Below are 26,149 nucleotides of genomic sequence, written 5' to 3' on the forward strand. Positions count from 1 at the left end.
AGTATAATGTTGATAGTGTGTGTGCGTCATCCCAAGTCCTCTATGGTAGTCGCTTCCTGTCAAGAGGAATGGTTGGGGTGGTCGCTCCGATTAAGTGTCGTTTCAGCCATATTCGAGGGTCGATGATGACAAATGGGTGGTGTTGGATGCTCCTGCTCCGTAGGACCATCGTCGAGACGGTGTCCCGAGATGATCCCACGAACGATGCGATGCAAGTGGTGACACTGCGGCGGATCGTAGCTCATGCGTGAGGGGTGAGTTGTCGAGGTAGGGTGGGTTGTGCCATCTTGCAACTCATCATGGGTGGTCGCTGACGAGACGGTTTATTTGATAGGGCGACCCTTGGAGACCTTTGCCTTTGCGGCGCCGGCGGCAGTGAGCTTGCTCGTCTGCATGAGCTCGCCAATGTAGCTGCAGCTGGAGTCAGCATGGGGTGAGAGTATCCGAGGGGACCAGGGCGCGACATACGACTGTAGAAAACGGTTACCCCCTTCAAGTTTTTCGTGCTCGCAGCGCACCGACTCGACGCGGTCGACGATGCTGAGGAGGCTGGCCTGGAGAGCCTTGGCTTGCCTGTCGGAGGAACTGGGTCAGTAAGGGGGTAGAGGGCGACGGTGCGGTGCTGCGACTCACTGTATCAGGGCCTCGCGGGCTTCCTGGCTGATCTTCTCGATCTCTTCGCTCGTCCTCCGTGGGCTCATGGTGCGGGCGTCGTTCTCATCGTACTCCTCCTCCTCCTCGCCCAGCTCGACCTGGGGGCTGTCGCGCGGGATGATGATGGTGCCGGACGACTTGCGGCTGCCCAGCTTCGGGCGGGGCAGGTGGGCGGGCTGGCCGGGGTCGTTGATGGACGACGACGAGGAGGCAGGGCTCACGTACTCGTCGTCGACGATGGCGGAGGTGCTGTGGGGGTCATTGGCGGCTGGAGGGACGGCCGCAGTGGGAGCGGCGTCGAAGTGCTGGGGCGCAGACATGGTGCGGCGCGCAGGCTTGTGTGGTGTGCGTGGTGTTTGTTGGTGGGAGGTGAGGGTGGGCGTGGCGAGCGGTGGTTGCTGTGCCAAGGTGGGAGCAGCAGCAGCGTTGGGTGGGAAAGGTGAGAAGTCGATATGAAGTAGCAGCTAGCGCAGCAGTGCGGCGGGAAGGGCGTGCAGACTACCAGGCGCCGGCGCGGTAACGTGGAGCACGCAGATTTTGGTGCTTCGGAGGCTAGCGCTAGGCTGCGAGAGGAGCAGTGGACCCTGAACCTGTTTCGGGCAGCGGCAGCATGTGCGTGCTGGGTGGATACGCTGGAGCTGATGGTCGGGGCGGGCGCGTGGAATGGCTGGCGAAGCGTGGAAGATGAACGATGCGGCGCCGGGCGTGGTGTTGGAGGTGGAGTGTAGTGCCTGCTGCAGGGCGCAGGGGACAAGGAGCGATGCTGAGGCGCCAGGACAAGAGTCGGCTGGCGGGCGGCGGGTAGCGTAGTTAGCAGGCGGCCGGGCAGGGGGCACTGTGCAATGACGACACGTCGGAGCGATGAGTCGTGCGCAACCTTGGCGAACCAAGGGCTGCGGCGGTGATCCGCATCCTCCTCCAGCGCGCCGCTTCACTCGCAATAATGTCGGTGGCCAGTGGGCGGCCGGGCGTGTGCGCTGCCGGCGATCTGGCGCGCGCGCCCGTATGAGGGCATTCGCCCGAGCATCTTGCCTCACACCCTCGACAGTGACCGCCCTTTGCCCTCGTCCAGCCGTGACCTCATCCGCCTGCTTCAATTTCCGCTCGGCAAAAGATAGCGATCTCCATCCTCACGCCGGCCCCCCAGGCACGGCAGGCACGACAGGCGCGACGGCACGACAGGCACGGCGGCGACAGGTACACGCAGTGTCGCAGTAGTCGGCGGCGGCCGACTGGCAGCGGACGCACCTGGCACGCTCTGTCCCTGCTGCTGCGCCGGCCGCTTGCGAGGCAGCGTCTGGCGTGCACTGGCGCCATTCCCAATCTCCACTCGCTACCGCTACCCGGAGCACCCTGCTCGCGAGATCCCAGCCTGCCCTACCCAGCGCCGCTGCTGTTCCCTCCGGCCATGCAGATGGCACTCGCGCCCGCCGCCTGCAGCTGTCGCTCTGCCGGTACTCTCTCACCCCCTCGCCCTCCCGCTACGCCGCCTCCGCCGCCCCCGCGGTTCCGCTGCGCGCAGCTGCTGCCCGAGCCGCCGCCGCCGCCGGGCTGCCCGGGTCTCGCGTGTGGTGCCGTTCGTTCCGCGCTCCCCGCTCAATCAACCTCTGGGCCATGATTTCATGCAGGAGCCAGAGAAAAATCCCCGGCGTTAGAGCGATGCGGCCACTGGCAGGAGCTCCGTTTCCTCTGCCTCCCGAGCGTCTGGGTCGCACACAGGTCACAGGGATACGCGGCCTCCGCCCTTGCGCACTCGCGCCCGAACGCCCCTCCTCTCGTCAACGCCTTCCTGCGAGCAGCGAGCCTCGGCGCACGCAGGGCCCGGCGCACGCAGGGCTCGGATGGTGCCGAGCTGCCCGACTCGTTGACGTCGGAGCCATCTCCTTATCGATACTTAGCAGGGCGACAGAAGCTTATATTAAGGGTAGGCTGATGTTTTGACAAAAGGAGTTTATGCGAGGGTGGCAGCCGGGATGCGAGGGGCGGCTACTCGATTGCGGCTGCGCCGTGCCCTGAAGAGGCATTCCCACACGTGGCTGGGCTTGGAGGAGGCCTGACTTACTGCAATCAGTAATTGTATAGCTGCATCTCCCATGCAGCTCCAGCACCGCCCAGCACCACCCAGCACCACCCGGCACCACCCAGCACCACGACGGCTGCAGACACGGCTGCAGACACGGCTGAGTCAGCCGCCCGGGAGCCACAAATCTCCCGCCGTCGACGTGCAATCTCGGGTTGCTGACGCTCGCTGGCCGCTCCGCTGCGCTGCGCGCACATGTGCCTCTGCGCCGCCCTCAGCAGCCCCAAGGCGCAAGGATGAGCTGGCCATCAGCCCGCACGCCACGGCCACACGGCCACGGCGACTCAGCTACGGAGCCGCCGCATGTCCAGTGTCACGCCCATCGCCATCCGCAGCTTCGGCCCGGTTTGATTGCCATCAAGTGCCGGGCAGTCTGGCGAACAGCGCAGCCTGGGGGCATGGACAGGCCCGGCTCGCAGACGTGGTGCCATGACACGCCGCGGCGTGCCATACTGCCCCCGCCCGCGCCGGCCGCTGCAGCCATCAGCCCCATGGGCCAGCCACGGACCCGTGATGATGCTCGCTTGACGCCCACGGCCTCACTTTCAACACCGCCATTCACATCCCACCCGACTGTTCTCTCTGCGCTGTCCACGCAAAAACGCCCCCGAGCTTCGTCCCCTCCCGCGCTTCGCCGCCAGCAAGCTGGCGCTGGCCCGTCTCCCCGCCCCGGCTCAGGCCTCTGGGCATCATAAGGCCCGCCATCGCCGTAGCCGCCGCCCGGGCGCATCGCGGCCGGCCGTCGTGCGCACACTCCACCTCGTCTTTTTTTCGCCGGCCGACAAGCCCGCGTTGAAAGCAAAAGCTCAAGCTCGCGCGCGGCGGCCCTGCGCGGCGGCAAGCAAGGGTGCTCCCTCTTCCCTCATCTCAACCCCAGCGGAGCCGGAGACAGGACGCTCATCATAGGCCTGCCCTGCCTGCCCTGCCGCCTGGGCTTTCGTCACCGTCACGCGATTGGGCCGGCTCGTCGTCATATCCCCAGACTTAGCCTGGGGAAGCCTTACGGCTTCGCCGCTCCGTCGTAGCATCATGCGCCGTTGCCTGCGAGGCTGTGTATCGGTGATACGCACGTTGTAACGGCGCGCGGCGTTCGGCTAGGGTCGGTCGGCAGCGGGCGCAGCCGCCGGGATACGAGTCCAGCATGAGTACATACGTACCACGCCGGCGTCATCGATGTTTGCTTTTACGTCGGCCGTGGGGGTGGAGGCCAGGAGACACGTTGGAAGGGGAGCGAAGGGAGGGAACGAATGGGGCTCAGGCTTGGGAGCAGCTCGACAACGTCAGTAGTCATGGAACGGACAGCCCATGTCCATGTCATTCGCAGGCGGGCGCTAGCTGGGACCGCAAGTGTAGCAAAGTGCGCAGCGCTGGCCCAACGCCATGGCCAGCGATACTATCGACGACGCAGAACATGGACTGATGACGACAGGCGCGTTGATGCGGAAGAGCTCACGAGACCAGACAAAGATTTTGCCAACGCGCTGCGCTGCGTCCGTGAATTGCCCATAGCAAATTGGCCGGTACCCGCTGGTCAGCGCTGTTGTTGCAGATCTGCAGGTCGTGCCTGATGCTGGCCTAGTCAGGGACCGCGCCTGCTTCATCGTCACACACCGTCTTGGTCCGGCATCAAAAAGGCAATGGATGGGCGGAGCGGCGCAAGCATGCGGGATCCTCGCGCCGCATGCGTGGTCCTTGGGATGCCACTCTGACAATATCCTTCACCCACAGCCTCGCAGCCTCTCAGCAAGCTGTTGAAAAGACATGTTCGATTCCGAGACTGCCGTGGTACCGGAAAGCCGCTAGCTGTCGGGCGCCGACGTGCCCGATCCACTGTGCCCAGCTACGGGCAGAGTCAGTCCTCATGCGAGTGAATTTTTTTTTTTTTCTCTTCAGCAGAAACACGGAGGGGGTCGTGTTGTCGCAGCGTTGCTGATGCTCATAAGCGGCCATCGTCACACTGCTCACCGCTATGTCAATGTGCCGCCCTCCTATCCTCTTCGAGTCTGGCTGCGGAACCCACCGCGTCGTCTGTAAGCTTCCGCAGCCCCGTAGGGCAAGGCAGGCAGATCCAAAACGATCCGGCAAGCCCCATGCTCTCCTGCTGTCGAAACGCCCCCACCAACGACCAGAGACCGAAGAGAAAGTCCTTCCAGAAAGAACAAATTAAACCTTCTCCCCGACGTCGGACTGCCCGCGTGCCCTCTCGCTCCATGTCATTGCCCTCAGACCAACGGAGAGAGTACCATTCGACGATGATCCTCACGGCCCCGTAGCCCACCTTGCTTACCACGTGGAAAAGGGAGCAGCTGATGCGTCAGCTTCGACTGGTGCAAGCGAAATGGACGGCACGGGAAATCAGCGCCGCAACCGCTCCCATTGTGCGGGGCCGCCGAATGCAGAAGGCGTGCCGCTGTCACGGAGCTCCAAGGACGCGGAAGAGACGAAAAAGTGGTCAAGCGACCTGCCCGATTGGACGGCACCCGGCTCTCCGCCGTCCACGTATCTCTTGGATTTTTTTTTTCTTCCAGGGCATGACAAGGAGCATCAAAGCACGCGGATGTGAGGCCCCCTGTGCCTCGATATCTGCTCACGCTGTGATGACTGCAGGGCTCTGTGGTTGGACCGTTGGACCCCGCTGTTCACTCTCAGAGTTGCAGCGAAAGGTGACTCTAAGACAGCACTCAAGATGCTAAAGCATAGGTACTCCGAACACGGGAGGCTCGTTCGGAGGAGTGATGCTCCGGCTCGCCGCGCAGGCAGAAGGCCCCGCCTGAAGTCGATATCCCGCAGGCACCACGCAGCAAGTGGAGCGACGAGAAAGACGAGACACAGGTAGTGGAGCCAAAAGGGATAGATCTAGTTCTGGACACTCAGCCCAGCCCAACTGATGCAACACGGCCTTCTTCATGTCTTGTCGCCAGAAGGCACAGGGTCTTACCGCCAGACGCCTTACCGTCTAAAGTAGCGTCGCCTGAAGGCTTCCCCCGTCAGTATGTCCTTGGCAGGGCCTCGGAGCAGGAGCAATTGTGAATTTTTTCCCATCATTATTCGCGGACGCTGTGCTTTGTAGTCTCTCATTGACTCCACCAACCAATATCTCGGGACCTTCGAAGGGCATTGAATTCCTCTCCTTAGCCTAATGTCTACTAGTAAGGCTGACAAGCCCCGCTCGAGGCGCGAAAAAAAGCGATACATCCGAATACCTCTCCTCAGTAGTCATTCACAACCGTCATCCGGGTCCTCGGGGCAAACCGCAACGACCAAAGGTACTTGCGTGCGCACCCAAGACTCCAAGCCATTGGAGGATTCGAAGACACGAATCTTCGATAATGGGGCCCATAGACCATCGTCGAGATCGACGCAGCTGGCCCATTCACAGAACGGCCGAAGAAGCGAAGAGTGATACCCATCCAAATATTTTGTACGAGCATGACGAAGCGGTCTAGCAAAGCATTGCGCGTCAATCCTCCACGCCTCACTCTTCCGCATGTAAACCTCAGCAAACGCGCGTTCACGAGAACATGTTTCTCCTTTCCTTACCGAACCATAGGCGGAGTAGCAATCGAGCACGAGGCTACATCTTGAGGTCGCTTACAAAAATGGTAGTAGAGCAGGTGATGGTGAATCAGGTCGGGGTTGATACGGGTTGGTCCGTCCGGACAGCGCGCTTACGCGGAACAGTACGATACGAAGCGGACACCGATCATACAAACCCACAATATGTGCGTCCGGCCCCCACGCCATGACCATCATCACGACCAGGGAGGCTAGGCCATCGCGGGAAGACCCTCTTTTCTCATGGCCCGGGGAAGCGGAAAGCGGACATGGATCAGGGAGAGGGGAGGATGGTAGTAGCGCATGTTGGTTGGTTCGTCCATGTGAACAAGGATGGATGAGGATCGAGCAGGAAGTGAGAGGGACAGGAAAAAAAATCATCGACTTACTACGTAGATCTTCCTAAGCGCGCCCTTCGAGAAATTTGATGGGAGACCAGTGCGTCCCTCGTATAGACGTATCCCTTCCGTTCTCTATCCGAGATCAGCTCGGGAAACCAGAGAGGGTAAGGAAAGGCGAAAGGACAATCGAAGAATAGAAAGAAGCTTTGAGCACGCTGAGGATCCCTTCCATGGTGCTTCGAGTAGCTAAACGATCTTCTAGAAGGAGCAGATAGAGCTTCCGCATGCCCCCACCTCCTCTCAGTCGGAACTGCTTCGCGAAGGACAAAGATCAATTACGTTCGCCCTGCATTTGTTTTTGCTCATGTTCCTTCTCACGCCCACGGTCCATACCACGCCCAGATCCCGATTTACGCTATGGCCTTCCCTCTCACACACGGACTCACCTGCTAACCCTTTCCCCTCTCCCTGCCTCCTTGGTTGCCGCAACCAAGTCACCTGCTGCTGCTGCTCCCGCTCCCTGATCTGCAGCTTCAAATCTGTTTCATGTTCAGCCTCCCACCGAGGCGAACATGCCTATTGCTTCTTCACCCCCTTCGCGTTTATTTTATTCCTCTTCCTTTGCCACCAGCTCGGACATTGCTAGGCATCAACCGCCAGTGTCTCGGATTTTCCTGGGCGGGCGTCAAGGCCCAAAAAAAAAAAATAAGACAGTAGAAACGACTCCCCCAACTACTCACGTCCCGAGCTGCTTCAAAGTTCCCTCTTCGCCCTCTCAAGACGTCGAACAGAAAGGACGACGTGAAAGACAACAGCACAGTGGGTGGCGAAAGAACTCGACCCACCTATACCTATCTTATGGGCGGTAGAATCCTAGATCTAGATGCATTTGTATAGTTATGATATCTACTTTAGCTTGTTGTGAAGAAACGTCGTTCAAAGTTACACCTACGTCAGCATACTTGCCTCAACTGCCCCTCCAAAGGATGGCGGTAGGTCAATCCCTTTCGTCACCCAACATGACGCTACCACCCCCACCCCCCTGGAGCTGTGTGACCACGGAAAGGCGGACGTGGTGATGCGGACTGGAAACAAAGAGAAAAAGGAAAGGAGATCTTCCGACGCAGCACTAGGTGCTCTCTAGGCTGACTGATGGCGTGAAACCCCTGTCCTCATCCGACCCTCTCTTATGCACCATCATCGTCATAATATGCGGTTGCAATCGTCCGTGTCTGCCCATCACCAATATATTGCTTTCCCCGCCATCGAATGCGTGATGCAGATCTGGGGGATTCAGATCGGACATCCCGCGCGTGACCCCCCCTAAGAGGTGCTTTCCGGATCCTGATTTGCCCAAGGCAAAGAGAGAGCCTGGATCTATACCCCCGCCCTGACGGTGACGAAAGATTCGTTGATGCCGAGGCCCTAACGCGTCATACATGCCTTTTGCATGGATTCACGCTCCGCTGGACTCATATATTACCGGATATAGAAGTTTGTATTCGATGGTTCTAGATTGAGCTTTCAGCGAAAGGTCTCCCGCCGTCCTCTACTGGAAGCGCGCAGTCTTGAATTGAAAAGAAAGATGAGTGTACATTCCAGAAAGCGCAAACGCGAATCGCATGTTCAGATAAGGAATCTTTCTTGATGGGGGATTTTTTTTGATTATAATCCTTAGTTCTTTGGCATTTGATTTCATGAAAAAGGTCTAAGACCGTACAGAGAGCAGGACGTGCTATCGTAATGTAAACGACAAAGGGGGATTGATGGCCATAGGGTAAGAAAGGGGAAAGGAGACCGGGGGTTATCGCAAACTTCTAGGGTTTAAGCAAAAATTGAACGGAATCTTTAGAAGCAAAGAAAGACCGATACAGCCCCGCTTTGCCGACCCAAGGAAACCCTTGTGTGGCTGAATTTTTTGATCCTCGTCCAATGGAATGCCAACTAAGATACCCCATCACACCAGTCACCGGAACATGACATCAAAGACGTTTACTCGGCCGCCTTGGCCTCCTCAGCGGGGGCGGTAGTCTCGGCGGGGGCCTCCTTGGCTGCCTCCGGCGCGGCCTCAGCAGCGGGCTCCGCCTCGGAAGAGGTCCACAGGGTCTAGACTTTTGTCAGTGGACGATCACGGTGGAATTGTCGGAGAGGTGCTTACCAGGTTGTCACGGAGCAGCTGCATGATAAGGGTGGAGTCCTTGTAGCTCTCCTCGCTGAGAGTGTCGAGCTCTGTCGTGGTCATCAGTGTCTTGGCATCATGGGAAAAAAAGGACTTGATATCACTCACCAGCAATGGCATCGTCGAAGGCCTGCTTGGCAAGGTGGCAAGCCTGGTCGGGCGAGTTGAGAATCTCATAGTAGAAGACAGAGAAGTTCAGGGCGAGACCAAGGCGGATGGGGTGAGTGGGCGCCAGGTCGGTCTGAGCAACCTCGGTGGCGGCCTTGTAAGCCTCGAGGGACTTATCGGCGGAGGTCTTGCGCTTATCGCCCATGGCGAACTCGGCGAGGTAACGGTGGTAGTCACCCTTCCTGTGTGGCAAGGTTCGTCAGTCTCCTGCGCTCCCAATTGATGCGCTGGGCAGCCTTACATCTTGTGGTAGAAAACCTTGGACTCGCCGCTCTGCGCGGACGGGATAAGGTGCTGGTCCAGAACCTCCAGGATGTCCTCGCAGATCTTGGCGAGCTCGGCCTCGATCTTCTGGCGGTACTCCTTGATCAGGCCAACCTGAGACTCGTTGCCCTTGGACTCCTCCTTCTGCTCGATCGACGTGACGATTCTCCAGGAAGCACGGCGGGCACCGATGACGTTCTTGTAAGCGACGGAGAGGAGATTCCGCTCCTCAACGGAAAGCTCCTGGTCTGCGGAGGCGACGGTCTTCATGTTCTCAACCATCTCTGCGAGCCACGTCAGATCTACCGACATCCAGGGACAGCGGCGCATTTGTACATACCCTCATAGCGCTCGGCCTGCTCGGCGAGCTTGGCCAGGTAGACGGAGTTCTCGTAGCTACTCATGGTGACGTGGGAATGTGTGGTCTGTAGGTCGCAAACGTCAGCGTCAGGCCCAAAAGCGGTGTGCGAACGTGCATCGTGATGGCGGCTGTGATGCGCAGCCGTCGTTGGCGCCGGAGCTCGGAGGAAGGTATGAACGAGGCGGATAGCGGGGCAGAGTGACCAGCGCGTTGCGCCCAACACCACCTGGCCGAGAGATTTGGCGTGCGTTCCCCGCCGCCGTGGCAGCGGGTCGGCGAAGCAGCGGAGTGATGGCAAGCGCGAATGGCGCCGTTGAGATGGGCGCAGAGCGTCGCGGTGAAGGGGTGCAGTTGTAAGGAGTCAGGATGTCAGGGTGGGGCAGCGGCGGCGCGCAATGCTCTGGCTCGTCCTGCGGTCGTCTGCAGTGCAGCGTTGGACGTCGCACCCGCGCCGAGATTGTGAGCGCTGGATGGCGCCGCGTGTAGCGAGTTGCCGGCGGAGCGCTCGACAGGCAAGCCCAGGAGGCTGAAAGAATGATGAAAGAACGGGTTTGTCTCTCACCTTGGAAGCCTGTGGCAGAGATCGACGAAGCAGTAAGTGGAGGCGGGGTTTGCGAAATGGGACGCTGAAGATATCGGGCCTGCGGCGACGTGGACGGGAGGGGATGAACTTGGGAGAGGATGTGGTGTTTGTTGTTGACGTGCGATCAGTCAGTAGGAAGCCAAGAGAAGGCGGCCTTAGCCGTATTTAGCGAGAGCAACGGGGCAATTACGGCCACCGCCTGGGCCGGCAGGAGCGAATGATACAGAACAAAACGCGCCAACACACTCGCACCACGCCGCGCCCGTGACTCATTGCCAGCGTGCGCCCACCTGGACGCCGTTGGGCGCCCGCGCAGCCGTCGCAATTTCCAGAAGCCTGCTGGCGGGGCGGCGCCTCATTGCGCGTCAAGGCTAAAGGCGAGGCGGGAGCGCAAGTCCAACCCGACCAGATTTGTCCGTATCTTTGGCCTCCCCTGCGTGCATCAAACCGCTTACGAAGCCAGTATTGCAATAATATGGGGGGTTGGCTTTCTTGTCTAGATGCTTCGCTCAACGCCGCTCGAGCAATCCTGGCCAAGCCATCGCTCCCACTCGTGGTTTTCCACCGTTGATGTCCTGATGGCGGCGGACCTCAGCACCAGAACCGCTCCACCTTGGTGCCTCAGGGGCAGAGTAGCGCTGTCACGTGCAGTCCTTCAATATAGTCTGCCACTGCCATAGGGGCGCGTCTTGCCGATAAGGAGTCGCCCGATCGCTGGATGGTCGCAAACAATGACATGTCTGATATTTTTCGCTGCACCGCCCCTGTCTGGCTCTGGGCAGCAATTTTGCCATTTCGCGCTTTTCGGGGCTGTGCCAGCGCAACCCTGGCCGGCGTGGTGGCGCGCGCCTGATTGGCCGTCCCGTCGGTCGATAAATGACCAGTCCTGAAGCAACCACGCACCTTTCCCGAGGCTCGTGGGCGGCGGCAGCGTCATCATGGCGGCAGCCGATCTGCTGCAACGCCGCTCAGGGTCTGGAATCATAATGCAGCAGCTGGTGCTATCAGCCAGGCTCATCACCCCGCGCGAGGTCGGCCCAGCTGGGCGTCACCACTGCTAAGAGAGCAATTGGCGCTCTCGTCCAGGCTCATTCGAAGAGCTTTCTTCTTCTACGATCACCACATATAATAGCAAAGCCTTCGTAGGCTGGTCGTGTTTCACCATCATGCGAGCTGTCACCGTCCGCGAGCGTTGATTATTTTTGTCGCTACCTTGCCTGTGCCATCACTGCATCCGACCAAGGCATGCGTAGACGCCGTCGGCTGCTGCAAAGCCTCGTGAACAGATCGAATTTGACACATCTGGGCAGGATCATGCCACCAGGCCCCCTCGGCATCGCCCTTCCCCATACATCTCCTCACGTCTCCGTATGGAGAAGGTGCTGCACGTGATCATGTGCCCCGGCTAACGTCATTGGAAGGTGGCCTGGGCGCACGGCAGGCTGGCAGCCGCTGCAGCTCGCTCAAGCTCTCGCCCGACTTGACTTTGCTTCGCCGCCAAACCAACATCGATCCCGTCGCATCACCTTCGACCGCAAGACGTGAGTCCTCCCAACCTCCATCAATTCCACAGCCGTAAGCTAATGACTGCGCAGCAACCACAATGCTTCGCACTACCATCACCCGCGCCGTCCGCGCCCCCGCCGCTGCCCGCCCGTTCAGCACCTCCATCCGCGTCATGGGTGCTGGCGACACCGGTGGTGTCCGCAGCGGTGGCGAGAAGGCTAGGTGAGATCTTCAATGCTATCTAACTCCAGGCTTGATGCAGAGATTGATGACGCGCCCATTGCAGCGACGCCTGGAACAAGCGCGAGGCCGCCAACGAGGAGCTCTACATCCGGATGGAGGAGAAGAGAAAGTAAGCCATGGCCTTGGCCGACAGCCACTTTCACAGGCACGTCAGAGGCTGATTGACGGACCATTTAGGCTCCGGGCCCTGAAGGAGAAGCTCAAGAAGCAGAGGGAGCACCTTGACGAGCTTGACAGGCACATGTTCGTATTCTCTCGTTGCCCCACCCACTTCCGTTTTCACGAAAGCTAACCTCTGCGCGACTCAACAGCGATGACCTTACGAGGGAGCAGGGTGGTGAGCAAAACTAAAACGGCTATCCACCGCATATTATGGAACAGACAGATTGACACCATCCGCGATCAGGCAACTAAGTTAAGGCATAAAGGAAAGGACCGTTGGGGCCAACTGAATGAAGTCTTCCCCCGCCAGGCAAGCACTATAGCAGCATTAAATCACTTCAAAGCGAAGATTGCATTCACTTGGACTTACGGACAACCCGTGACATTCCCTCCGCACACCTGCCTTGCGGTTGTTTGTCGAGAAGGATTCGACTTCGGATAAGCGGACGCTCATCCGAAAAGCCCCGATCCTCATCCAATGCCATCCACGCCTTTCCGACGCGCAGCCGGACATCTATATTTCGCTTAACAGCCTTCTTCGCCTTTGACACGGGGTTCCACAAAATCGCTTACGCGTTCTGGAGCTGGCACCACTGTAACTGTTTTTGCTTGAACTCCTTTACCGCAAACTGGAGGCTGCGAAGGACCAAGCCTCAGTCGAGTGACTTGGCGTGTCCGTGCGTCAACATTTCACATTACGTTGGCAGTTGTCTTTGACAAATGTTACATGCTTCATGGACGTGATGATGCCGAGGAAGCCTTCGAGTGATGACAATGCAGCAGGGCTTCTCGCCCATGCCCCAGTTTCACCCCTTGTGTTCCGCATCTCTTTCTCATCAAAAACCAAAGGAGATTTGTACAGCAAGGAAACTAAGGGGCTAAGTTTACACACGACCTCTCTTCTATATCCGCTAGCATAGGGTACATCGACGTTTAACCATCTAGCTCGCCATCCTGCTCATATCGTTCCTGACCCTGGCGTAGTCCAGCAGACCCTCAATCTGGCCAACAGCGCTGATGGCAATATCGCGGTCCCAGAGCTTTCTTTGCGCGAAGTCCATGACGTCCTTCTCGGAGATAGCGCCAACAACACGTTCAACCTCCTCAGGAGCAAGGCGGCGGCCGGTGGTGATGATCTGGCGGCCAATGTCCTCGGCAGTAGCGGTGGTGCCGTCGAGCGAGAGGAGAATCGAAGCCTTCAACTGAGCCTTGGCACGCTCGGTCTCAGCCTCGGTGACGTTGAACGACAGGCGGGACCACTCGCGGAGAGTGAAGTGGACGAGGTCGTCGAGCTTGGTAACGGCGTCAGAGACAAGGTAGATACCCCAAAGACTATAAAACGTTAGATGATTGTTTTGGGTCCATTGAACGGCCTGCATCATCTTACCCGGTGTCACTGTAGCTGGTCGAGAAGCTCATGAAGCTGTTGGCAAGGTTGTTGTTGTGGACGAAGGTGCTAAGCTTGCTGCCAAGGTAGGGAGAGCTGCCCATGGCGCGGTCCCAGTTGCCAACGATGGCTTGAGCAACGAGCGCAGTGAAGTAGTCATCGTCCTTCCAGCTCACACCCTCAACAGCAATGGCGATGTTGGCGGTGGGCATGGTGTCGTCACGAACCCTAACCTCGGAGCCAATGAAGTCGGGCTTGGCCTTCTGCGCAGCGGCGATGGAGGAGAGACCAGCCGGGGGAGCGGCGGGGAGGCTGGCGAAGTGCTTCTCGGCAAGATCGACGAGCTGAGCGTGGGGAATGCCACCGGCACCAACGAGAACCATGCGATCAGCGGTGTAGTTGGTCTTGATGTAGTTCGTGAGGTCGTCACGCTGGATGGACTGAATGTTCTCCTTGGGGCCCAGGATGGTGCGGCCGAGGGGCTGGCCCTGGAAAGCGGTAGCGTGGAGGTGGTCGAAAACGACCTCCTCGAGCTGCTTGTCAACCTCCTCCTGCTCACGGAGGATGACATCACGCTCACGCTCGATGGCAGAGCTCTCGAGCTTGGAGTTCTGGAGAATGTCGGCCAGGATGTCGACGGTGTTCGGGACGTCGGAGTTGAAAGACTTGGCGTAGTAGACGGTGTTCTCGCGCTGTTTTACATCAGAAGAGCTGGCAGGGCTAGCCGGCAGGCGGACGCACCGAAGTGTAGGCGTTCAGGTGGCCACCCATGTTCTCAATCTCGAGCTCGAGCTGCTGCTGGGTGCGCTTCTGGGTGCCCTGTACAAGATGGTCTCAGCTCCATTCCAATTTATCGCCACAGAATGTCCAGCAGGCCTCGTACCTTGAAGGCAAGGTGCTCCAGGAAGTGCGCGGTGCCATTGGTCTTGTCCGTCTCCGCGCGGCTACCGGCGTCGATCCACACGCCAACGGTCGAGGTCTGAGCCCAGGGCGAGTGCTCGGTGGCAATCTGATACCAATTGAGTCAGCAAGGGCACGGCGGACTGTGCGCGATGGCGCCTACGGTGAAGCCGTTGCTGAGGGTGGTGCTCTCCGTCTTCGCGCCGTAGCTGAGCGGAGTAGCCAAGCCTCTGGTCACGGGCGACCGAACGGAGCTGAGGGCCGCGCGGCTGCGCATGGCCTGCTGCAAGTTGAACGCTAGCCGCCGGGAAGCCATGGCGAGAAATGCGGGGAGGATGCGGCGGGATAGGACGGATGATGTTGGGTAGTCGGGAGCCGTGATGTTAAGTTGGCGAGGCGATTTTGCAGGACGTCGGTCCTAGGGCGCCAGCCAATCACCACTTGCTTACTATGTCTTGGCGCGATCAGCGGGTGACCTCGGTATTCGCACGGTGATGTCGACGCTCTCAAGCGCCTGAACTCGCGGTCCTTTCCCTTCTCCATCGCGATACACAATGGCATCCATCGTGCGCCCGACTCTGCGCGCCTGCCAGGCCGCGCCCGCCGCGCGCCTGCTCACCACCCGGGCCCCCGCCGCTTCGGCCTTCCGCCTCAACTCCCCGCTCGCCCGCTTGCCGGTGAAGCCCTCCTTCGTCCGCGATGCTCTGCCCGCCGCCAGGATTGCGCCCTTCCACGCCTCCGCTGCCAGCAGGGCCATTCTCCCCCCGCCGCCGCAGCGCATCCAGGGCACTGCCAACGACCCCACCCCGGTCCCGCCCGTCTCGGCCACTCATGGCAGCTACCACTGGTCCTTCGAGAGGTCCGATAGCCACATCAATGTTTCAGGGCATAGCTAATCTTTCCTTGCAGGGTCATCGCCATTGCTCTTGTTCCCCTCACCGTTGCTCCCTTCGCCGCCGGCACCCTGAACCCGGTCACTGACGCCGTGCTCGGCGCCCTTCTCGTCCTTCACTCGCACATCGGTTTCCAGTGCGTAGCCACATGTTTCTCAGAGGCCAGAGACGAAGCTGACAGCTCCTAGGTCCTGCATCATTGACTACTTCCCCAAGTACAGAGTGCCCGGTGTGTTCAGGCTCCTCATGTGGGTTTTGAACGGCGCCACCCTGCTTGTTGCATACGGCGTGTACGAGTTCGAGACAAACGATGTTGGCATCACCGAGGCTGTTAAGAGGGTCTGGACCGCGAAGCAGTAAACGGGCGTGCTTGAAATAGAGATGTTCAGGAAGCTTTTGTCGCGATAAATGGATGCCCTTTGTATAGCACCACAGAAACCGGGTGATCCGATTTATTTCTCCACCAAGGCCTTCAGGTCATTGTGGGGATGATATCAAGAGAGCAGGAGAGTATCACTCAGACGCGGCAGGGTCAATGGAGTTACTGAGGTTTCACAGGTGTAGTATATCGACTAAAAACTAGTCTATCTTGTTTTCACGCCTCTAAACATGGTTGAAATTCGACTGCTCCATTGCTGTTTCGTTGTCGCTTGTGAAGATCACAGGGTGGACAGCGATAGCCGATTTCGTCCGAGTTCACCCGATTAGTTATGCCGGATCAAGATGGTCGGGTGAACATTTACCCAGCATGATGTGATAACCAGACTTCAAACTGACGTCTAAGAAAGTAACGATGAATCTCTTTTGAGGGCCATCTCCTCTCACCGAAGAAAATTAAGAATAAAACCGGAAATGTACTAAATGACCACTAGCTACATCGAGTAAGTTTTTCGTGATTTTCAAAGAAGCCATGGAGCAAGAGGAAAGTATGGCTTGGTCAAGGAAAATGCGCACCTAATGACTGGGTAGTATCCAAAGCATCAAGGTGGGGCTCGACGGAACTCTGGTATTGTTGGCGTCTGGGATCCCAGGGAGCTACTGTTCAAGGGAGTATCACAGATGCCAGTGAGTGAGACGCAAGAGTTAGCTTTATGGAAGACTACTGACACTGCAAAAGCTCTATGGCCACAAAGCTACGGGCAACATAAACTGATGATTACGCATGACAGCAGAGCAATAGTCATTCAAACACGCGAGATAAAATACAGGGTCTTCCTAGGATAGCTGCTTCTCAGGGAGAACTATGTAACAGTCTCTAGGCAAGGTATCTGCAGACGTCGATATTCATTCAGTCTCGTTCCCGAAGCCTAAGAAACCGCCAATGACACCTAAGATAGTAGGTGGCTTGCCATTGCAGGCAGTCGCACCATCATCGAGAGGATTGCCTGTCGAGATGCCGAGATACTCAAGGTGAGCAGCATTAATGCCGATTCCGTTTGCGCCCAGGCCGGTGCCCCTGACAGCGTTGTTGCAGTCCTACGAATGTAGAGTCAATATACCCATCTTCTGCACCTGAGCTAGGCAAACTTACCGTAGGCTCCTGCCCGAAGCACTGGAACACACCGGCGGGCGTCGCCTCGTCCCGCTGCCAGTATTCGGTCGAGTGGTGCCTGTACCCGTCGCTCGTCGGGATCGTCTGCGGCACGCCGTCGTTGGCATGCGTGACGCGGAACATGTTGCCCGGCGGCGCCTGCTGATCAACGAAGTCGGCCCACGCCGCGTTACCAGTGCGGGGCTCGCCGAAGGTGTACGTGGTCACGGGGATGCCGGCGCCGAGGAACGAGAGGGTGGCAAGCGCGGCCACCGAGGCGCCGAGGGAATGTCCGGTGACGGTGACATTGTACGAGGGGTTGGGCGAGAGCTGGTCGCGGACGGCTGAGATGGCCTCCTCGGCGATGCTATTCCAGGCGCCGAGGAAGCCTTTGTGCGTCTGTTGGCTGCGGTAAGAGTCTACCATGATCAAGCTGGCACCTTCAAGGGAACCCGCGGTATAGGCAGAGTTGCCTACTCACTGTGCAGTTTCCGCAGGTGGCTGTCACCGCGGGTGACGTGTATGAGACGAGCTCCTGCGAGAAGTCGGTCCCAAAGTCTGCGAGATCAGAGGTGCCGCGAAAGGCGATGATGATTTCTTTGGCGCTATCGTCTCGCGCTACAAAGCCTTGGGTGTCCGTGTCTGGGTTATTGATTCGGTGCGTGATGCTTGCTCCGAAAGGCGGATTTGGACAATCAGACGCATATGCTGCAGAGGAGAAGTCCGCATAGCGTACGAATCGTGCAAAAGTATTGTTCGAAACTAGAGGAGGCCATCAGTCATGGAGTTTGCCTGTGACATAAAGTTCACCAACCAGTTGGTCCCGGTGTTTGACGAATAACAGTCGGGCTCCCTGTGCCCGAACGAGAGCAGAAGGAGAAGAGGGCGCCAATTGATACCTGGTATTGCAAGTTAGAGACCCACGATGCAGTCCTGGCTGGAATAAGGCAGGTGTACCTGAAGTGACCCAATACGCATTTTGAGAACGTCGTTCGGTGCCAAGAAGAAGAGTAAGGGGACACTATGTGAGTGCTGGGCAAGCTGCGTCTCATATGTGGCACGCCATGGAGCAGGTCCGAGGAACAGATCCAAGTTTCGATACTCAATAAAGTCAATATCCAGCCTTTGCGTGGATTTAGATTGAATGCGGCCCGGAAGCCGTGGCACATGGTTGCGGAGAGTTCGAGCGTGAAACGCTTGATATCCTGAACAGGCAAGGTTTTGAATCCTGAAATGCATAGGAAGTGCATATCAAGACCTGTATGCCGAGGCTCGACTGATGAAGCTGGACATCTCGACAGTGATGGACTTGCCGAGGGCCGATCGCTCTATCCAGGCCAGCTTAATAGACCATATTGGTACTGGGATGATCAGTGTAGCATTGGTCGCCTATAGAATGTGGTTGCACTTGCAGGTCACGTCGCCGATATTGCCGACAGAAAACTCTCTGCGAACTGCGGGTAGTGACTGCGCCATCGAGAATGGTGGTGCTGATGATGATTGTTGAAAGGTTGTAGTTATAGCTGTGCTCTGGGTTGATCTCCGATGACGCACGGGCGAATGGGAGATGACGGTTTGGAAAGCGGCGGCCTGTCTGCCCCCCGCGCCGGAGTCGGAGCGGGAGCTGAGGCGTGCGCCGCGGAATTATTGAGTCACCCCTCCAAGCTCAGTCGACACTTTTTTCCACCTGCACCACCGCTCCTTCTCTTTCGCTTTCAGTTTTCTCTCCGTGCCTCTTTGCCTCCTCCCCCCTTCAATTGCTCCGCGAAACCTCGAACCCACGTCTGCAGACTCGCTCAAAATGTCGGCGCACCCCACCATCCTCCTCCGCTCTGAGACCAAGCCGCTCGAGCACCGCTCGTTCGCTCCCTCGACTATTGAGGCGCTGGTCAAGGCCGGCTACCCTGTTGAGGTCGAGCGCTCGTCAACCAAGCCCGAGTTCCGCCGCATCTTCGACGATGCCGAGTATGAGGCCGCCGGCGCCACCCTCGTCCCCGAGAACAGCTGGAAGTCCGCCGCCCCGGGCTCCAAGCTGATTCTGGGTCTCAAGGAGATCGAGGAAGAGGACTTCCCTCTGACCAACGACCACATTGCTTTCAGCCACTGCTACAAGAACCAGGGTGGTTGGGAGAAGGTTCTGTCGCGGTTCCCGCGCGGCGGCAGCGTGCTGTACGACCTTGAATTCTTGGTCGACGAGCAGGGCCGCAGAGTCAGTGCCTTCGGTTACCACGCCGGTTTTGCCGGTGCTGCGCTCGCCGTCAAGATGTGGGCGTGGCAGCTCCAGCACCCTGGTCAGCAGCTGCCCAGCGTTGAGCAGTTCACCGAGGGCCGTGGATACTACCTGAACGAGGCAGAGCTGGTCAAGCAGATTGCCGACGATGTCGCTACCGGCGAGAAGATACTTGGCCGCAAGCCATCTGCCTTCATCATGGGCGCCCTTGGCCGTTGCGGCCGCGGTGCCGTCGACCTGTTCGTCAAGGCCGGTCTGCCAGAGAGCAGTCTCGTCCAGTGGGACATCAACGAGACCAAGGACAGGCTGGGCCCGTACCAGGAAATCGTCGACCAGGACATCTTTGTCAACGCCGTACGCTCCACCGCGCCTCTTCGCTTCCGACTGACGAAATGCTAACTGGAGCAGATCTACCTCTCCAAGCCCATTCCTCCCTTCATCAACAACGACCTGCTCTCCGCTGCCGGCCGTAAGCTGAGCGTCGTCTGTGATGTTTCTTGCGATACTACCAACCCCCACAACCCCATCCCCGTCTACACCATCAACACCACCTTTGACAAGCCTACTGTGCCTGTCGAGGTCAAGGGCGACAAGAACGACATTCCTCTCTCTGTTATCTCGTAAGTGATACTCGCCAAGGGCAACACCACATACAGCTAATTCGTGGATAGTATTGATCACCTCCCTTCTCTCCTTCCTCGTGAGGCGTCTGAGTCTTTCAGTGCTGGTCTGCTCGAGAGCTTGCTCCAGCTCAAGGACAGGAAGACCGCGAGGGTCTGGGCTGACGCCGAGAAGCTCTTCAATGAGAAGGTTGCCACCCTGCCCGAGGGCCTGAGGAAGAAGGAGGCGTGACTACCCGCCAAACTTTGAGAGAACATGGCTGCACGATTAGTTTGACGTCATTCTGTGCATATTTACCACCAAAGCATATACCATAGCTTTGCATCTCTTTGGACGATATGGAACGGCGTTTTGGGTAGAACAAAAGGGACTTGTGTAGGACTCGATCACAGCTCGCTCATAGACAAGATGCTTATTTTCGAGAGTGCGGCATGAAGAGCCAATGTCTATTCATACAGCCAGTGGAGAAAGGGTCGCGCAAATCCACAACTTATTCAACGAGCAAATGCTGACGAATGCTCCTGCAAAACCCAAAATTGCATAACCGTTTCCCACATGTTTGCAAAGCTTGTGCTGTACAATACCTTCCATTCTCTCATATTGACCATTGCCGCGTATTCAAGAGCGGTTATGGTGCCTGGTCTCGCTCACGCGATAATCTCGCAACTTTTTCCCTCGCAAGCTCATCCATCTTATTCTCGAATGTATAGTGACCTCTCCACAACGGAGCTTCGGGCTCCAAGTAGAGATGCTTTTTCTTCCAATTTTTTTTTACATGCCGAACATGCCGCCGGCGCCACCTTGCCTGGCGGCGGCCTCGCCCTGCATCTTCTCGCTGACCTTGGTGTGGACGTCGAAGAACTTGCTAACGCAGCGGTCGAGGCAGACGGACTCGCCCTTGTCAAGCTCGGCTTCGCGGTAGGTGGTCGGGATGCACTTCTTGGTGCAGCTAGAAACGAGGCTGGGAAAAGGGTCAGCCAAACCAGCGATATAAAAGGTGCTGCTGACGGAGGTGGACAGAGAAAGGATGGCCAATCGCTTCGCAGGGAAAGAGAGGCCAGTTGGTATGTATATGGGAACCACGGGCGAGGATGTGGATGCGCGCGCTTGCGCACTGCCTCTCTCGTGTTTTTGCACTGGGACCGTACCGGTTGAACATGTCGGACACCATCTCGACCTCAGTCTCGGCAGCAGCGATTTTCTGCTCCGACGAGGGCTGGGGGCGGCCGCCGAACAGGGAGAAGGACATGTTGGATGGTTTGTGGAGGGAGGGGCGACAGAGGTGGTGGCGGCGCGCGTTGCGTGGTGGGCGGCGAGTTTGGTTTCTGGAGCGCGAGTAGGTAGTCGGAGAGGGCAGGTTGGTCCACGGCACCAGCGGGCCCGCAATGTGATGTCGTCGTTCGGCTCGGCGGGCGACGCGGAAAGTAGTCGTTGCCAGCACTCTGTCACCAGATATGTAGCTAGACGGCGGATTCTGAACAAAATCAGCTGATGCGACCGTGGGTGGAGGCTGACGATATATTTCTACGCGTAGCAATGAGCATCATTGTCTCGAATGGCCTTGAGATGACAATATTGATACAAATTTTCTTGATTCCAGCATGACGGTTTGCGGCCACGTCTATCCGCCACGATGCATGATGGGAGCTTGGACCACCATGATCGCGCATGATTTTTCCTCCAGCGCCATCTCGTTCGCATTCTTCTTCATCACCACGCCTCCACTGTTGCGGAGGTGCACGCTGTACATGTACGTCTCTTCTGTTATCTGCACCACCTTACGTTCTCTTCAACACACCTTACGTGATGAATGGATAAAAAAAGAACCGTTGCGAATGACGCTACGGCGGTTGATTTCACAATTTACCTCTACCCAGTCTGACCTTTCCCACTTGCACACTTGCTATGCTCGCCACTAGTCCTAAGACTTCCTTGGTACTGACTATGGACACCAGAATGAATAGCTCGTGTCGCATCCTGCGCCCATACCTGCACCACGCGCTTCAACGGTCCGTGAAGGCTGAGCACGCCAGGGCCTATCTGTCGTTCCAGCGCCGGTTCGCTCAGACGACGACCAAGCCTGCAGACGCAGAGAATGTCACAAACGACTACGAGAAGCGTGTTGAGCAATTGAAGCAGGCTGGCGACTTGGCGACATATTATCCATTGAACCCTCACAAAGCAGATCGGACAACTGCGCGACGCGTCCACGAAGTGTTCGCCCGCTTGAAGAACGATGAGGTCAGGACGGACGTGACGGTGACGGTTTTTGGTATGTGTGTCCATAGTTTTGTAATAGAAGGACAACTACTACAGGACGCGGTGGCATCCGAGAGATCCGACGGCCATGTTCTGCTCAAATGTCTTGTGATTCTTTCGTGAGAGCTCGCGCTGACGAGTGCAGGCAGGGTGACTTCCCGCCGCTCGTCTGGCTCCAAGCTCGTGTTCCTCGACGTATACGATGGAGGCTACACCATTCAGGGCCTGTGCAATTTCGGCGTTCTCGAGAGGCATGGTGTACCCAAGGAGGATTTCAAGCGCTTCTCCAAACTGGCTCGCAAAGGAGACATCTTTGCCATAACCGGCCACCCAACCCGTACGACCAGTGGCGAGCTTTCCATCCTGGCCACCGAGGTGCCAAACTGCCTTGCTCCATCTCTGCACCAAATCCCCGACGCGGTCGAGAATCCGGAGACACTTGCTCGCCAGCCGCATGTTGACTTTTTGGTACACCAGCGCCGCGCTGCCATCCAGCGCATTCGTTCTGGCATCGTCAGCTCGATGCGGAACTTCTTCGACGGGGATGGGTTTGTCGAGGTCAGCACGCCCATATTGACAGCCGGAGTTGGTGGCGCGTCCGCAAGACCTTTCGAGACCAACGCGAACGAATTCCCCGATGATCCTCTTACCCTTAGGATAGCACCGGAGCTTTTCCTCAAACGTCTGGTCATCGGTTCCGGGGAAAGAGTCTACGAGATTGGTACTGTGTTCAGGAATGAAGGTGTGTGAAAGTCTCCACGGGATGTAATGAGTTCGACATGTTAACATCAGTAGGCATCGATGCGACACATAACCCAGAGTTCACAATCTGCGAGTTCTACGAGCCATACGCCAACCTCGAGGACCTCATCGAACGCACCGAGACCCTCTTCTCCGTCCTCAAGACCACGGTCGACAAGCTCGCGCAAGAGAACAGCGTCGTCCGCGACAACATCGCACCCCTCGCACTGGACCTCCAAGCGCCCTTCAAGCGCCTCGAATTCATCCCCACCATCGAGGCCGCCATCAACCGCCGCCTGCCCGACCTCAGCGCGCCCACCGCCTTCGACGACCTCACCGCCCTCTTCAAGGACGACCTGGACGTGCCCGTCCCCAAGGACGCGACGCTGCCGCGCCTCCTCGACGAGCTCGCCAGCCTCTACATCGAGCCGCTCTGCGCCGCGCCCACCTTCATCACGCACCACCCGGCGGCCATGGCGCCGCTGGCCAAGAGCGCCGTCGACCCGGCCACGGGGCAGGCCGTGTCGCGCCGCGTCGAGCTCTTCGTCGGCGGCCGCGAGTACGTCAACGCGTACGAGGAGGAGAACTCGCCCTTCGAGCAGCGCCGCAAGCTCGAGGCCCAGCTGCGCCTGCGCGACCCCGACGAGCGACTGCTCAACGAGCGGGGCGTCGACGAGGGCTACGTCGAGGCGCTGGAGTGGGGGCTGCCGCCCACGGGCGGCTGGGGCTGCGGCGTCGATAGGTTGGTCATGTTGTTTTCTGGCGCGAGCAGGATTGCGGACGTGCAGCCGTTTGGCACGTTGAGGAATGTTGTGGCGTTGGGGAAGGGAAGGGTGGGGCAGTCGTGAGTGAGTGAGTGAGTGCGTCAAGCTGGTGGGTGTATGTGATGGCAGCTAATAGCAATCAAGTCGCTGTTGCTTCCTAATTTGCGTACTCTTTTTTCTCCCCTCATCCTTTGGATGGTGATAGTATGAGCGGAATGATGCGATCGATCATTTTGTCGACGCAAAACTGCACTTGGCATCTTGATCCAATTTCTGGCCTTGGCGATCACGCTCCTGTAGCTAAGTCCTCAAGTGATGTATTGCAGCCTCCGTAGTACTGACAGTCCAAAACTAGCAACTCACAAGATGAATGCTATCTGCATGTGTGGTGCTTTGGCATGGCCTTATCACACAACCTCCACCCATGAGAAGCCAAGGCGATGAGCCGTTCGCATATGGACCAAGAGAGCCGTAGCAAATCTCTCAATAAGCATACCTAAACGCATCGCAAAACAGCCTCGCAGTCGCCAGCCGGTCCAAAAACTAGTGCTTGTAGGGTTTCCAAAAAGAAGAAAGAAAAAAGCTACCTCAAGCATACTTGACCTTCTTCCCCGATGCCGTCGGTACCGTCGTCCTCCAAGACACCTCGATACCCTGGCCTCGGGCCCACTCGATGGCATCCGAGGAGATACTGGTGCACCAATCCAGGTTTAAATACTCCAAGCCCTCGCTCGCTCGCTTCTCGTCTGGTCCACCACCGTTCGAGGGCGCTCGGTTTCGAAGTTCCTTGATGAGCATCTTGATGCCGACACCGGTTATCTTGCAGCTGGGGATGCTGAGACGTCTGAGGTTGCGGTAATGGTCTGCATCCACAGTTAGCATCGAGGCGAGCGAAGGGGGTCGTTTGACGGGGGTTCGGGAAGCACCGATGATTGCTTGCGCAAATGCGACTTCATCAGGGAATTCGGCCTGTACAAGAGTCAAGTCCTCGGCGCCGTGGAGACGAGGCAGCTCAGTCAGGAGCCTGATGATTTCTTCCGACGAGCTCGAGGGACAGCGTTCCAGCCAAAATTTGCGGAGAGAGCTGTCATCGGGATGGTTAAGGGATTCGCCATGGGTTATTTTGTAGGAGTCATCTTCGGCAACTTCGCTGTTGGATTCGTGTAGAAGGGCGTGTATGAAGGAACGAGTATTATCACGCTCCGCACCCTCATTGACGTAGTTGAGCTCTTCGATGACTGGTAGGTTAGTTTCTGCCATCCTTATCATGGAAGGATGTCCGCTCCACCCCCAACTGGCTGTTAGAGTAAGATGTTTGATAGACTTCGGCAGGCGAGGCTGTGATGCGAAGAAGGTGTTGATAAGATGCAAAGTCTCAAGATGCTGGAGGCTAGTGAAGTCTGCGTTAACGGCAAGGCCCATGTGGTACTTCCAGCCTGTGAGGACTAATTTTTTAATGTTTGGTATATGATTGATGAGCTCAGTCTGTGGAATATGTAAGTGAGGAGATTCTTGACCTGTGCACAAAGTGGGAACCTACTGGAGCGAGGACATGGACACCAAGCTCTTGGACGCTGCCAGCCCCCAGGGAAAGAGATTGGAGATTGGGAAGGTCGGTGTCCCAAGTTGCATCCCTTCGAGCCTCAATGTACTCGAACTCGGCGGTGACCAGCGTGAGTCGCGCCTTCAGGATCTGAGTGACGACGTCCAAGGTAATGGCGGCGAACCTGCCAAGTTTGAGGGATCGTAGAGCAGGGCAGTGAAGTACGGGATCTTTAATGGAGGAGCCAGATAACTCGGAGCCCAGAAACTCGAGTGCTTCCAGTTTACGGCAGGCCTTGACGAGCTTCATGACCATTTCCGGGTCTCTCATCCGATTGAACTTGGCGGTATGCAACAGGAAGGCGTTGGTCCTCTTGTCTTTGGAGCGATATATGCAATTTCGAACGAAAGCCTGCGGCACAGGCCTCCGGGCGAGGGATAGATCCAGCTCTGACCACAGCACCGCCTGATGTGACAGGAAGTCTCTCCAGTGCTTGGACACGCGTAGGCAAGTTCTAGAGTGTGTCAACAAAGCAGAATGCGGCGACGGTGAGAGGATGGCGTCGTACACTCGCTGCTTGAAATTCAAGTGCTCCATGACCAAGTCCATGACCTCGGCAGGGAGCACAACAATGGGATCTTGGGACTTTGGCGGGGTCAGTCGCCGGGTCAGTTCGTCGCGTTTCGCTTGCATCAACTGCATGTATCAGCACCCGCAACAGGATGGGTCAAGAAGCACGTACACGAATCTTCTCGGGGTCCTCGGACGGGCAGCGGCGGAGACCCAGCTTGTAGACCTCAATGGCCATTTCAGGCTTCTCTTGCAAGTGCAGGACCTGGCCCATGCGAAGATAGCCGCGGGCATCCTGGGCGGCGTGCTTGGTCATTTTCCTGCCTAGGGCCAGGGCTGAAATCAGATCGCCGAGCTTGATGTGGCAGGCGACGGCCATGTCCAGGAACCTGATGTCGCTGGAGGCAGACGCGCCGAAGGCCTATCGACTTGGTTCAACACGATTCATGACGGAGCCGACGCGACACTGACATGGATAAATGCCTTGAGGGCACGCTCGTAGTTCCGCTGGCCGTAGAACGCCTTGCCGAGCTCGAGAAGCTCGGCGGCAGACTGTGTGTGCGGCATGGCGGGCAACTGGAGGGGATGGACATGGGCTAAGCGAGAGCGAGACG

The 26,149-nt window shown here is 57.8% G+C and overlaps 10 protein-coding genes across 10 annotated transcripts; 4 read left to right on the plus strand and 6 right to left on the minus strand.

Moving 5' to 3' along the window:
• Positions 1-323: 323 nt before the first annotated feature.
• On the minus strand, positions 324-974 carry BKCO1_1500071 (bzip transcription factor; the record flags this gene model as incomplete). The annotated part of the gene is made up of 3 exons (XM_020271332.1): positions 324-411; positions 469-573; positions 634-974. The coding sequence occupies 3 exons, from the start codon at positions 972-974 to the stop codon at positions 324-326; spliced, it is 534 nt and encodes a 177-aa protein (XP_020132097.1).
• A 7,648-nt stretch (positions 975-8,622) lies between these two features.
• Positions 8,623-9,645, minus strand: BKCO1_1500072 (14-3-3 family protein; the record flags this gene model as incomplete). The annotated part of the gene is made up of 5 exons (XM_020271333.1): positions 8,623-8,736; positions 8,789-8,859; positions 8,918-9,159; positions 9,219-9,525; positions 9,582-9,645. The coding sequence occupies 5 exons, from the start codon at positions 9,643-9,645 to the stop codon at positions 8,623-8,625; spliced, it is 798 nt and encodes a 265-aa protein (XP_020132098.1).
• Positions 9,646-11,788: 2,143 nt separating this feature from the next.
• Positions 11,789-12,285, plus strand: BKCO1_1500073 (atpase mitochondrial; the record flags this gene model as incomplete). The annotated part of the gene is made up of 4 exons (XM_020271334.1): positions 11,789-11,913; positions 11,978-12,043; positions 12,112-12,177; positions 12,246-12,285. The coding sequence occupies 4 exons, from the start codon at positions 11,789-11,791 to the stop codon at positions 12,283-12,285; spliced, it is 297 nt and encodes a 98-aa protein (XP_020132099.1).
• Positions 12,286-13,037: 752 nt separating this feature from the next.
• BKCO1_1500074 (mitochondrial-processing peptidase subunit beta) lies at positions 13,038-14,699 on the minus strand (the record flags this gene model as incomplete). The annotated part of the gene is made up of 5 exons (XM_020271335.1): positions 13,038-13,428; positions 13,484-14,175; positions 14,225-14,302; positions 14,367-14,492; positions 14,547-14,699. The coding sequence occupies 5 exons, from the start codon at positions 14,697-14,699 to the stop codon at positions 13,038-13,040; spliced, it is 1,440 nt and encodes a 479-aa protein (XP_020132100.1).
• Positions 14,700-14,937: 238 nt separating this feature from the next.
• On the plus strand, positions 14,938-15,636 carry BKCO1_1500075 (mitochondrial succinate dehydrogenase cytochrome b small subunit; the record flags this gene model as incomplete). The annotated part of the gene is made up of 3 exons (XM_020271336.1): positions 14,938-15,242; positions 15,293-15,412; positions 15,465-15,636. The coding sequence occupies 3 exons, from the start codon at positions 14,938-14,940 to the stop codon at positions 15,634-15,636; spliced, it is 597 nt and encodes a 198-aa protein (XP_020132101.1).
• Positions 15,637-16,560: 924 nt separating this feature from the next.
• BKCO1_1500076 (feruloyl esterase a) lies at positions 16,561-17,785 on the minus strand (the record flags this gene model as incomplete). Its single annotated transcript, XM_020271337.1, has 5 exons — positions 16,561-16,752; positions 16,808-17,206; positions 17,289-17,569; positions 17,622-17,706; positions 17,765-17,785. The coding sequence occupies 5 exons, from the start codon at positions 17,783-17,785 to the stop codon at positions 16,561-16,563; spliced, it is 978 nt and encodes a 325-aa protein (XP_020132102.1).
• Positions 17,786-18,608: 823 nt separating this feature from the next.
• Positions 18,609-19,889, plus strand: BKCO1_1500077 (ubiquitin thiolesterase; the record flags this gene model as incomplete). The annotated part of the gene is made up of 3 exons (XM_020271338.1): positions 18,609-19,391; positions 19,446-19,657; positions 19,709-19,889. The coding sequence occupies 3 exons, from the start codon at positions 18,609-18,611 to the stop codon at positions 19,887-19,889; spliced, it is 1,176 nt and encodes a 391-aa protein (XP_020132103.1).
• Positions 19,890-20,429: 540 nt separating this feature from the next.
• On the minus strand, positions 20,430-20,907 carry BKCO1_1500078 (mitochondrial import inner membrane translocase subunit tim10; the record flags this gene model as incomplete). Its single annotated transcript, XM_020271339.1, has 2 exons — positions 20,430-20,619; positions 20,807-20,907. 2 exons carry the CDS (start codon positions 20,905-20,907, stop codon positions 20,430-20,432), a joined length of 291 nt encoding a protein of 96 aa, XP_020132104.1.
• Positions 20,908-21,614: 707 nt separating this feature from the next.
• Positions 21,615-23,506, plus strand: BKCO1_1500079 (lysyl-trna synthetase; the record flags this gene model as incomplete). The annotated part of the gene is made up of 3 exons (XM_020271340.1): positions 21,615-21,930; positions 22,063-22,659; positions 22,713-23,506. 3 exons carry the CDS (start codon positions 21,615-21,617, stop codon positions 23,504-23,506), a joined length of 1,707 nt encoding a protein of 568 aa, XP_020132105.1.
• A 504-nt stretch (positions 23,507-24,010) lies between these two features.
• BKCO1_1500080 (f-box domain protein) lies at positions 24,011-26,102 on the minus strand (the record flags this gene model as incomplete). Its single annotated transcript, XM_020271342.1, has 5 exons — positions 24,011-24,907; positions 24,963-25,479; positions 25,534-25,661; positions 25,708-25,956; positions 26,007-26,102. The coding sequence occupies 5 exons, from the start codon at positions 26,100-26,102 to the stop codon at positions 24,011-24,013; spliced, it is 1,887 nt and encodes a 628-aa protein (XP_020131963.1).
• Positions 26,103-26,149: the final 47 nt, after the last annotated feature.

The sequence above is a fragment of the Diplodia corticola genome, assembly GCF_001883845.1.
Source record: "Diplodia corticola strain CBS 112549 chromosome Unknown scaffold15, whole genome shotgun sequence".
Lineage (NCBI taxonomy): Eukaryota > Fungi > Ascomycota > Dothideomycetes > Botryosphaeriales > Botryosphaeriaceae > Diplodia > Diplodia corticola.